The sequence below is a fragment of the Chiloscyllium punctatum genome, chromosome 45 (genome assembly GCF_047496795.1).
Source record: "Chiloscyllium punctatum isolate Juve2018m chromosome 45, sChiPun1.3, whole genome shotgun sequence".
Classification (NCBI taxonomy): Eukaryota; Metazoa; Chordata; class Chondrichthyes; order Orectolobiformes; family Hemiscylliidae; genus Chiloscyllium; species Chiloscyllium punctatum.
Genome location: NC_092783.1, coordinates 53,840,965 through 53,854,167, shown reverse-complemented (window position 1 = coordinate 53,854,167; position 13,203 = coordinate 53,840,965). Strand labels below are relative to the sequence as shown.

Below are 13,203 nucleotides of genomic sequence, written 5' to 3'. Positions count from 1 at the left end.
AACTTCCTTATGCATGTTTATCTTGCAAATACTTATTGTTCACAGTGAATTTAAAAATTTGACCACATCACGTTTATAACCTTTCTGTGTCCTTTGTTGTAATTGGATTTTTTTTCATTTATGCGGCTGATCAAATTCTATAATCTCAATGAAGAGATTAGGTTAGAGGAAGGATGATTAGGACAGAAGAGTGAACAGGAAAGCTCCAACTGTGCCTGGGGATTCGGTGACTCATTGTCTCTTTGCCCTGAAGGCCAATTCCAGCACAATCATTCACAGCAAATTAACTTTCTTTATTCACCTACAACCGCAGCAACAATAGCAGCAGGTTCACGGATGGGGAGTGGAGCGAGTGCAGAAGACAAGGAATTAGCGAAAAGGTCAAAACAACTGGAAAAGAAACTACAGGAAGATGCGGAGAAGGAGGCCAGAACTGTAAAGCTGTTGCTTCTCGGTAATGCAGCTGGGATACAGATTTAAAAGGGGAAACAAAGATAAAGGTTAAACCTTTCCGTTTCTGTAGATAGTTCACTTTAATTATGTAATGGTAAGTTAGTTTTCTAAACTTTCTGTTAGCAAGTTTGAAATTAAGATATCACCAGGTAAATGCTTAAATTGAACTTTTAAAGAAAGTTGAACAAATATGTGGTGGAGGAAATCACGTATATGTTAATATTTGTGTCAATATCCAAGTAACAATTCTAGCAGCACGTTTTACCAGTTGGCTATCCTGTTTATTCTTATAAAAGGGCGTTGATAACATATACTATACATAACATATACTATACATAACATATACATAACAATCACCTGCAACTCAATATACCCCAATCGTGAAAGTGCTTGGTTTATTAATGTATGTTGTAGAACCACCCAAGTATTGGAAATAAGAATTAAACTCAAAAAAGAAACTGTCACTTCTGCGTTAAAGAAGACTTGCATTAATATCCTTCATGAACTCAGCATGTACGAAATGCCCTACACTCAGATAAGTCCTTTTGGAGTGTTGTCATTGTTGTAATCTTAGAAATCGAGTGTGCTTTCGTATATGGCACACTCCCCCAAATAGCAAGGAGATAATCACCAGATTCCCAGTTTATAGTATACTCAGCTGGCTGGGCACTAAATACAATGCAGAGGTGCCAGTGTGGATAAAGTTAAAATTCACACAACACCAGGTTATAGTCCAACAGGTTTATTTGGACGTACTAGCTTTCAGAGCGCTGCTCCTTCATCAGGTAGCCAGCTGACAACGGAGCAGAGCTCTGAAAGCGTGTACTTCCAAATAAACCTGAAGTTGTGTGATTTTTACCGTTGGGCAATACATGTTAGTAATCTTTAGAAAAAGGCCACAGGACATTTTATATTCACCAAAGAGGACTGGCTAAGCCTTGAAATACAGCACTACCTCAGGACTGCACTGGAGTGCTATCTTAGATTTTGTTCTCAAGGTGCTGAAATAGGACCTGAAACTGCACAACCTGTTGTTTCAAATGAGATAAAGACAACTGAGACATGGCTGAGCATCAAAACATTGTGGTTTGTGACCCCATGTTGGTTAGGTGCTATATAAACATACGTTCTTTCTAGTCACTACTTTTAGTTAATATGTTTGCATTAAATTCTGTCTTTTATTTGCCACTAACTTTTTTTACAGTATTCATCCAAAGGCTCTCGGATCAGTAAGTTGGGCGGCACGGTGGCACAGTGGCACAGTGGTTAGCACTGCTGCCTCACAGCTCCAGAGACCCGGGTTCAATTCCCGCCTCAGGCGACTGACTGTGTGGAGTTTGCACATTCTCCCCGTGTCTGCGTGGGTTTCCCCCGGGTGCTCCGGTTTCCTCCCACACTCCAAAGATGTGCAGGTCAGGTGAATTGGCCATTCTAAATTGTCTGTAGCGTTAGGTAAGGGGTAGATGTAGGGGTATGGGTGGGTTGCGCTTCGGCGGGACGGTGTGGATTTGTTGGGCCGAAGGGCCTGTTTCCACACTGGAAGTAATCTAAAAAAGTAAGTGTGACTGCTAGTTATTAGCAACCTCAGTTGTAGTTATTTAACTGTTGGCAACCAAATTGTGTTTCTCCCATGACAGATAACATCCATTCTGTTATATCCAAGGGTGATATTGTTAGTCTAAGTACCTAAGTGCAGGCAGTTTCTGCTCTGTAGTCTTTGTGGACAATAACTTGCTTTGTCTTTACTTTGTGGTTTTATTACAAGGGAGGGACCTGCTTTCTTTCATTTTGGATTTGCATCAACTCTAAAAGGTCAGGGTAATCATGAGACAAAGACAGAGCATACCATTTTGATACTGTTGTCCTATGCTTCTGCATTGGCTCTGACTAGCAGAACCCATTACAGTTTAATTCAATTCCAAATTAGAAGCTAGCATTTTGAGATAGTGTATGAGACATGATGTGTGACGATTCATATGTTTTATTTTGTCTTTTTCTTTAAGAAAGGTTGAGAGAGAAGTGCTACTCCAAGCCAATAAAGTAAACAGTTTTTGAGGGCTTGTTTTCTTTTTAAAATGTTGAAACAATAGAAGCAGCCTGAATGGGTGGGATCAAGCTCCCACAGAACCAGGACTATTAGTTTTAGTTGCTGCTACAGTGTTGAAGCTGAGTGTGGAAGCTGTTATCCCTCTGTCTGTTACAGCTAAAAGCTGGAGTTCCCTTCCTGCTGTTAGACTTGCATGTGAGACAATCTATTTTACTGAAATTGCTTTTGCCAAGAGTGTGTTTATGGGATATTGCTACATTGGAAACTGCTACTGTCTGGTAGCTAAAAAATCCAATATTCTGTCAAGTTTTCCAATAGAGTTAAATTATTCCAAATTCTTTCTTTTGTTGTCTTTTAACTATAGTTTATAATTAAAGAGTGTTTGTTTGGTTTCAAGGCTGGTAGTTTGACCAATCAAATTGCATCTGAAATGCAATGCTTGGCACTTGCCTTTAAAGTAAGAAAAAGATAGGATCTAAGCTATCTTCTTGAGGGGGTTTGATCTGGTCCATAACAAACTGGGGTCTCTATACCGGATCAAAATCTCTAATTCCAGGTTGGGGTTTAGGATTACTAGCCTCAAAGGCAGTGTTGGTGTTCTTTTTTTAGAGGGACAGGTAGCATTGAGGAGGTGGAGAGGCTGCAGAAAGATTTGGACAGGTTCAGAGAGTGGCCAAAGAATTGGCGGTTGGAGGACAACATGGGAAAGTGCGTGGCCATGCGCCTTGGTGGGAAGAATAGAGGCATGGACTATTTTCTAAATGGGGGGAAAATTCAGAAGTCTGTAGTGCAAAGAGACTTGGGAGTTCTAGTCCAGGATTCTCTCAAGGCAAACTTGCTAGTTGAGTCAAAGGTTAGGAAGGTAAATGCAATGATGGCATTTATTTCAAGAGATCTTGAATATAAAAGCATGGGTGTACTTCTGAGGCTCTATAAGGCTCTGGTCAGACCACATTTAGGATTGTGTGCAGTTTTGGGCCCCATATCCCAGGAAGGATGTACTGGCCCTGGAGCATGTTCAGAGGAGATTCACAAGAATGGTTTAATATATGAGGAATGTTTGAGGACTTTGGGTCTATAACTTGATGGAGTTTAGAAGGATGAAGGTGGATGTAATTGAAACTGAATGGCCTGGACAAAGTGGATGTTGGGAAGATGTTTCCATTTGTAGGAGAGACTGGGACCCGAGAGCACAGACTTAGAGTAAAGTGAAGATGTTTTAGCATGGAGATAAAGAGAAACTTCTTCAGCCAGAGAATGGTGAATCTATGGAACTCATTGCCACAGAAGGCTTTGGAGGCCAGGTCGTTGAGTATATTTAAGACTGAGATGGATAGGCTCTTGAGTATCAAGGAGATCAAAGGTTATGGGGAGAAAATGGAAGAATGGGGTTGAGAAACTTATCAGCCAGGATTGAATGGTGGAACAGACTCGATGGGCTGCTCCCATGTCTAATGATCTAAGTTGGGTGTGTTTGTGTACTAATGGCTCTTTCAGTCACTAAGCGTTTCCTGGGGCGGAAGAAGTCACTTCAGGAGTTTTATAGAAAGTCAGCAAGGCAAAGCTTTTGGAATTGGAAAACACACTGGAGTTGGGGTGACTTGTGTCTCTGAGGAAAGGGGAGATAATTGTGGCATTTACAATTGCCTGGAATGCCACCTTTGGAAATGGCTACAATTCAATTGAAAATGAACCGACTTGAATTAGAAGCAAAAGAAAAAGAAAAAAAGTTTGAATTGCGACTTAAATCAGAGAGAAAAAAAAGAAAAAGGAGAGGAAGGCCTTAGCAGAAGTAAGGGAAAATAAGAGAGTTTTTGAACTTCAGAGGTTGGAACCGAAAACTCAAACTCTATTTAAAATGGCAGAGGTAGAGGTGAAAGGTAGGAATAGTGATGAAGACACTGATGGAGAACAATCCCTTCATAGCCAAAGGCCTAGTGGGGACCTGTTTAAATATGTCCTAGCATTGCCATAGTTCAGTGAGAGGAAGATCAAAGATTTTTTTAAATTTCATTTAAGAAAGTGGCTAAATAAATGAAATGGCTGGTGACCATGTGGGTATTGTTGATCAAAATGAAGTCGGTAAGTAGAGCTAGTTAGGTATTTGCATGACTATCAGAGGAGGTATCTGGGGAGTGAAAATGCCATCGTAAGTGCATATGAGCTGATGTTGGAAGCCCAGAGACGTTTTAGGAATCTAAGGAGGGAACATGGTCAAACATACATTGAGTTTGAAAGGTTCAAACAAAGTAATTTTGATCGATGGATAAGGGGATTGAAAATAGATGAGACATGTGTCACTCTTAGATGATTATTTTGGAGGCGTTCAAAAATTCACTTCCTGAAGTAGTGAGCATTTGTGTAGAAGCGTAGAGAGGTAAGGTTACAAGATTAGCAGCAAAACTGGTTGATGTTTGGTCGATGTCTGGTTGGTTCATAAATCAAAAATTGACTTTCGACTTCAATTTCAATCCATGAGGGATAGAAATTGGGAGAAAGAGAAATCCTCAGGTGGTAAGGAAAAAGGAGATCTCATGGAGATGATAGCAAAGGCAATTTACCACAGGATCAAAAGGAAACTTGAGGGGGAAAGAGAAATAAAAAAGCTCACTGCAATAAGACTAAATGAAGTCGTAGTGTTAGTGGTTTAGAAAAAGTATTGGGAAGAGAGATGCAGGAAAAATTTTTTTTTAGATTCCCTACAGTGTGGAAACAGGCCCTTTGGCCCAACCAGACCCTCCAAAGAGCAACCCACCCAGACCCATTTCCCTCTGACTAATGCACCTAACACTATGGGCAATTTAGCATGGCCAATTCGCCTGACCTGCACATCTTTGGATTGTGGGAGGAAACTGGAGGAAACCCACACAGACATGGGGAGAATGTGCAAATTCACCCAGACAGTCACCCAAGGCTGGAATCAAACCTGGGACCCTGGTGCTGTCAGGTAGCAGTGCTAACCCCAGGATAAGACAGTGAGTTTTGTTGAAGTGATAAAAGAAGCTAAAAACTGCAAAAGAATGTAAAACCTGATCAGGGGTTGGTTGAGAAGAAGGCGTTGGATATCTTCAAATAATTTATTTGTGTGGGTCAGGTGGAATCATGTATGCCAGGAGAGGTAGGTAAAGAAATTAAGATTTTAAGAGATACTGGAGTAAGTCAATATTTGACAGTGAGAAATGAGAAGATATATAATTTAGAAGGAGTATTATCAGAGAAGGTGTAAATGTGTGGAATACATAGTGTAAAGGGCAGTTTTCCATTATATAAAGTGAGATTGGAGAGTCTGGTGTAAAGGGGTGAAGTGGTTATGGGAGTAGTAGAGAAATTTTCAGTTCCAGAAAAACAGTTCATCCTTGGTAATAATATAGCTGGATCACAGGTAGGAGTGATGCCCACTGTGGCTGTAAAGTCTGTGGAAAATCAGGCAACTGAGGTATTACAGGAAGTATATCCTAAGATTTTTCCTGACAAGGTCACAAAGCCACAGGTTGAAGTAAGAGGAGAAATCAAAGAATAAATATAAGTAAGTTGAAGTTCAACGATCAGAGACTATTCTTGATCAAATAGTTCAGAAAAAAAAACAAGATCAGGTGGAGGACAAAATAGATATTTTTAGTTCAGAGGAAAAAGCTGAGTTCCAACAGAAGGCATTTGACAGCCTGAAATCTGTGTTAACCACTGTCCCAGTGTGAGCCATACCTAATTATACACAGCCATTCAAGGTGATTATCAATGCAAGTGATGTGGATGTCAGTGCTGTTCTTTTGCAAGGAGATGACGAGGAGATAGAAAAACCTACTGGGAATTTCTCCAGATAATTGAATATTCGTCAACAGAAAAATTCCACGATTGAGAAGGAGACCTTGAGCTTGGTGTGGGTGTTACAATATTTATATTGCCCGTAATGTGTCTAAAGCAATTGTATATACTGATCATAATCACTTAAAGCTTCTGCAAAAATTGAAGAATAAAAATTCCATACTGTTTAGATGGAGCTTATTATTGCAGACAATCATTTTGAAAATTATATGCATGGCAGAATGAGAGAACATAACTGCTATTGGGTTGTTGCAATTTTGATGAAGGATGTGTTTATGGGACATTACTAAATTGGAAAGTGCTACTGTTTGGTAGTTAAATAATCTATTACTCTTTTAAGTTTTGCAGTAGAATTAGGTTATTCTAAATTCTTTCTTTTGTTGTCTTTTAACTACAGTGTACGAATGAAGTGTGTTTGGCTTCATGACAGGTAAACTGACTGTTCGAATTGCAATAAAAAAAATGCCAGGATTTGCCTTTAAAATAAGAAAAGGCAGAGCCTAGGTTATCTTCTTAATTTATTTTGAGGTTTTGCTCTGGTCCAGAACAATTGTAAGTGAAATGGGCTGAGAGGCAGTGAATAAAATTAATATGCGTAAATGCGAGAATTTCATAATTGACTTCCCATTTCTTAATTGGATTTTTCACTTACGATTCATCTAATTTTAGATCTCATTAACAAATTTGAGCCAACTAACCATCCTGCATTATTTGCATACAATTTCCATAAAGGTTCAAATATGTTAAAACTTGTACATAATTCACAATTTTGTACAATTACACATGGATGCATGTTATAGGATAGATAATCATTAACAGGCCATTCAGCCCTTTAAGCCTGTCCTGACATTCAATGACACCATGTATATGTTGTGCTTTTCTAAAAACATCTCTAAGCATTTCATGTCCAATTACAATAACCTTGGAAAGAATGTTGTATTATTGACTGTTGTAATATTGGTGAACACGGCAGGTATTTTGTTCATGATATAATAATGCAGACCATAAGAAATGGAAACAGGAGCCCATTTGGCTATCAGGCCTGTTCCATCATTCAGTCGGATCATGGTGGATCCAGCATTCCTCATGTCCACTTTCTTGCCATTTCCTTAAAACTCTTGATTCCCCTACTGATCAAGAATCTCTCTCTCTCAACGTTAAATGTATACAACTCTACCCCAACAGCTGTCTGTGGCAAGGAGTTCCAAAGACTCAAAACTCTGAGAGAAGAAATTCCTTCTCGTCTCCATCTTAAATTAGTCACATTATATAATAGAGTAATTATAATTACAATACTCCCACAGACTGTAATAAGATGCCAGTAACTAGTCTGTTGTTGGTGGTGTTTGGTAGAGGAATATTGGTCCAAGCACCCTGCACTTTATCAAGCAGTGCCTTCAGAACAAAATCAGGAATTGCTGGAAAACTCAGCAAGTCTGGCAGCATCTGTGGAGAGAAAGCAAAAGTAATGTTTTGGGTCCAGTGACCCTTGTTCAGAACTACGTATTTCTAGTAATTTTTTGATTTTGTTTCCCATTTTCAGCATCTACAGTTCTTTTGGTATTTTATCTTTAGTGCCTTAGGAGCTTTTTTTTTCACTTAAACAGAGAGACTGGACCTAGAGTTAATGCTCGATCAGAAGATATCACCTCTAGCAAGGCAGTACTCCCTCTGTAAGGCTAGGATAAACTCTCCAGTCTTCATAGCAAGGATCGACATGTACTTAATTGCTGGCATTTCAAAACAAAAGCCTTTCAGAAAAGTAGAAGAAAAGACCATTTTGGAAAATAAATACCTCAATTAAATAGCATTTAAACACTAGTTCATGCTGATTATAATGTTGTAATTTTTGACTGTGACTTTCAGGCTGAATTATTGTTGTTGCTTTATATTTTCTTATGCTTTAACACATCCACATCTGTTTTTACACCAAGAAGTCACAAACCCTAAGCCAAACACTACTTAATAGCGTGAAGAATGAGAAAATAATCTTCACTAAAACTGTAAAGACTCTACAGGGGCTGGCACAGTAAGGTGATCCACTGTTAATATAAATCTATCCCCAGCCATTATGGGAGAGACGCAGCAAACATGTTCCTGAACTAGAACGAAGATGTTAAAAGTAGTTAAAAGTATGGCATCACCAGACAGCATGAACTCAATTCCCAGCAAGATGTTTGAAAAAATGAATAAAATTCAGAAATAAAATCTGGCAGGAAGGAGCTTGGATCAGTGGAGGTTACCATGGATTACTGGCATTGTTATTTTTAAAAAATGGTGTACTAGTGCCCTTGAGTGAAAGAAACACACTATCCTTACTAAGTCTGACCATTATTTGACTTCTGCCCCATACCAAATTAAATGTGGACGAAGTAGCAAGTTCTTCAATTATCGAGGGTAATTAGGTATGGCATAAATGCTGGCTTTGCTCATATCCTAAGATTTCTTTTAAATGACTATGCTGGCTATCTTTAGTATCACCCAAAGACTGCCCAATGCTGAGTTCCTGATGCCACATCTTCTGAATTTGCTACTACTAAGTAAAATCTGAACCAGTTCTGAGGAAGGATCACCAGACCCAAAACATTAACTTTGATATCTCTTCACAGATGCTGCCAGAGCTGCTGAGATTTTCCAGCAACTTTTGTTGCTTCTACTTAGAATGTATTAACCCAAAATGGAAATGACTGATCATCTGTATCATTAGTCATTGGAATGTAAAGCATTGTCTGGATTACAGTGTCCCTAAATATGTAATGTGCTGACTATGCTGCGATAGCCCAGTAGATTCTTTGTTATCGAAAGCTGTATATATTTGGTTAGCATTATCTAGAGCAGAATGTTTCTAAGCAGTACAATGTGACCTGGTACCTTTTTGTAATGGCAGTCTCTCAGATGAGTCAGGAGATTGTGTGTTCGCAGTTCATGCCTAGACTTGGGAACATAATAAGCTGACAAATGAAATACCAATCAAGTGCTGCATTGTAGGAAGTGCTATCCATTACCTAAGATGTTAAAGTCTTCTTCAGATGGACATAAAAAGGATCAATGATATGGAATGCAGTTGAAACATATGCTGCCTGCTAATGATAGTTGTCATTTGCTGACAAGAATATCTTACAGGTACTGTAAGGTTATCAGGCTACATTATCTCAAAGTCCCCTTTCATTTAGTACAGTATCAGGTACATATTGTATCTCACAGTAGTTTAAGTGGCATTCACAACTAGTGCCTCCCGTTATAAGAAATAAATCTTTCATGTTCACAGGATGTTCCAAAACACTTCACAGTCAAAGAAGCATATTTTTCTGAAATGTTGGGATGTAGAATGATGTGGCAATCAATTTGTATGCACCATAGCCCCATAAATAAAGCTGAAATAAATTACTGATAATTTTGATAATGTTGGTTAAGGGACAACATTACCCTGAACAGTGGAAGATCCCTTCTTTTTGAATGGTGACTTGGGATCTTATCAACTGAGCGAACATAATAGAGCCTTGGTTTAACATCTCATCTGAAAAGCCTCCAACATCGTAGCACTCCTTCAGCATTGCAGAGCCAAGACAAAAGGATGAAAACCCTTGAGTAAATACTGTAACATCCATATATTGTATGTCACAATGACTACAATCATTACAATGTTAGCCTGTTTACAGTTTACAATTGGACACTGCAGCATTTTATCTACTGTTATGACTTGGTTAAGGAATAGTTACTCTTAAGTTAATGTAGATAATCTGAAATTCCCAGATCTTTTCAAAGAAGTTAATGCCACAAGATTCCATGGATTTTAAAATCCAGAAAAAACCTGAAGATTTTTTATTGCACCAAGTGTCAACAAAGCAAACATATACTGTCTATCCTTTCTTCAACACCCAGAATTACCATGAGTTATATATGAATAAAACAGAAAACTATTGTCAAACATTATAAATTGCCCATTAAATGAACCTGCTAAACCTGCTAAAAACCAGGCGTGAGGCCTTCAGATCAGGAGACCCACTCAAATATAAGGAATCCAAGTATGACCTTCACAGAGCCATTAAGACAGCCAAGGACCAATACTGATTCAGACTCCGACAGACATCTGGCGACCATGGCAAGGACTAAATGATACCACGGTTCTAAAAAGAGACAGTGCAAGATAGCAGACAATGACACATCCCTCCCAGATCACCTCAACTCCTTCTATGCTCACTTTGAGCAGAATTTTGGCAGATAGGTAACACCTATTCCGACAGTCACTGCATCAGAGATCAGATCAGTTTTCCTTTGTGTGAATCCAAGGAAAGCGATTGGACCAGACGGAGTACCAGGCCGTGCACTCAGAGCATGCACATATCAACTGGCAGAGGTCTTCTCAGACATCTTCAACCTCTCCCTGCAGCAGGCCACTGTCCTTGCCTGCTTCAAGAGGGCCAACATCACCCCTGCGCCGAAGGCTCATGCAGCAGGTCTCAATGACTACCGTCCAGTGGCCCTAACTTCGGTGGTCATGAAGTGCTTTGAAAGGCTGGTCATAGCATTAATCAACTCTAGCTTCCCCACTACTCTTGACCGACTCCAATTTGCCTATTGGACCAACAGATCCACGTCAGATGTTATATCACTTGCCCTTCACTCTTCTCTAGAACATCTTGACACAAAGAACAGCTACGCAGTAATCCTACTCATTGACTACAGTTCAGCCTTCAACATTATCATCCCCTCGAGACTGATTATTAAACTTAGTGATCTTGCACTAAGTTCCCCTCTCTGCAACTGGATCTTCGGTTTCCTGACCCATAGGCCACAATCAGTGAAGATTGGGGACAATATTTCATTCTCACTAACACTCAACATTGGAGCCCCCAAGGGTGTATACTCAGCCCCCTATAGTACTCACTGTGTACCCATGACTGCGTCGCCAAATACCAGACTAATGTCATTTACAATTTCGCTGATGACACCTTCACAGTCAGTCGAATCTCAGATGGTGACGAAACAGACTACAGACAGAAGGTGGAAGACCTGGAAAAATGGTGCACTGAGAACAATCTAGCTGTCAATGCTGGCAAAACCAAGCAACTCATTATTGACTTTCAGTGGAATGTTACTCATGCCCCCCCTACACATTAACAGCATAGAGGTGGAATGAATGGAGAGTGTAAAACTCCTGAGAGTGGTCATCCACAACAAGCTTTCTTGGACTCTTCATGTGGATGCACCGGTTACAAAGGCCCAACAATATCTCTTCTTCCTCAGGTAACTGAGTAAATTTGGCATGATGGCAAATACCCTTGCCAATCTTTAGAGGTGCGCCATCGAGAGCATTCTGTCTGGATGTATCACTACCTGGTATGGGACTATACCATTCAAGATCAGACGTGGATACAGAGAGTGGTGAACTTGGCCCAGACAATCACAAAGACTAACCCCCCATCTATAAAATCTATCTACCAGGCCCGCCAAGGAAACCCCAGCAACATCCTAGCTTTTGTGTTTAAAAGGCAAACTAGCATATTGGTCTTAGCTACAGAGAATCACATCAGAAATAAAGTCCTTCCTGTTCTCCTTAGAGATGTGATAGTATTTTTAAGCATAAAAGATGTCTGCTGACTCACAGAAGCCATCCCAACCTGTAATCATTTATATTGTAGCTTTTAGAATATACCTTTAAAGATTTATCATTATACTACTCTTGGCACGTCAGAAAGCATATGGTTGTGTTCTGGTTAAGACATCAATGAATGGGTGTAGTGTAATCATATGGGTAATACACTAGTGAAGGTCCTTTGTTCGACCTTTAGTATTTGCCTTACACCTAGAAGGGCACGAAAATATAGAAATTTGATCCTACAATTTGAATGAGACTTTTCTGCCTCTATAATTTTTGATTCTTGACCGGTAAGGGGATCAATGGGGAAAATGCAGGAAAGTGGACATAAGGAATGTCAGATTAGCCCTTATTCACTTAAATGTTGCAGCAAAGTTGAGGGGCCAAATGGACTCCTCATTGTCTTCTTTCTTATGATCATATGATCCTATAAGGTATATGGAAATGGATATTTATTTCTCTAAAGGTCTATAATATAAACTGTCTTCAAAATATTATGTATATTTATTCTAATTCAGGCTGCTATGACTATATGAGTGAAATTATGACTGATGAATGTTTAGCTATGTTGCCTTTGATGTTCCTATTCAATTCTTGGATTGTAGATCGAATACAGGATTAAGTGGATTACATCTAGCCACATGGGCAAGCCCTAACCGTAACCCTATCATAATGAATTAAGTCCCAGTACCTGACACTAAAACAGTAATTTCATGAAGCCTTTTCACCAGTGTGACAGGAAACAGCCTGAAGTGGCGAAGGAGGAGATTCAAGGAGGAACTAAGTGGATCTGGTTCAGTTCAAGTACTTCCACAAGAAGTTATTGTGTCACTGTGCTATTTTTGCCTCATTCTTAGTCAATTAAGTACTGCAGGCGTAAAAGGTTGAATAGTATACATAGATATGCACGGAAATGAAAACTGTATTCAAAGTGGTGAGAGCCACCTTTTTGAAATGTTGCAGTTCATGTGGGTGTATGTACACCTACAGTGCTATGAATTAGTTAAAGTTGTAATTCTTTCCATGCTTGAGAAGCAAGTAGGGGCATGTGTTGAATAAAGATTCAAAGGAAGAGTTACTTTTTTTTTGTAAAAAAGAGAGTTACGAATGGACTTTGACGAGTGTGCTAAAATATAAATAAAAGAGGGACATTATTGTACTAGATATTGTGATTATTTGAAATTTAGCTTTTCTGCATTGTGCTGATAAAGGCACAGGGACACACTTCAGTTATATATCTCTGTTTTCAGCAAAATTCAACTTCTGTATTACCAAACAACTG

General features: G+C 39.3%; 1 protein-coding gene across 1 annotated transcript in view; it reads left to right on the top strand.

The window, feature by feature from the left end:
* The first annotated feature begins 199 nt into the window (after nucleotides 1-199).
* LOC140467437 (guanine nucleotide-binding protein G(t) subunit alpha-2) overlaps nucleotides 200-13,203 on the top strand; it is a 66,518-nt gene continuing 53,514 nt past the window's right edge. The window contains exon 1 of the mRNA XM_072563789.1: nucleotides 200-454. Coding sequence (XP_072419890.1) covers nucleotides 337-454 — 118 coding nt within the window. The 5' untranslated portion in view covers nucleotides 200-336. The remainder of the gene's footprint in view (nucleotides 455-13,203) is intronic.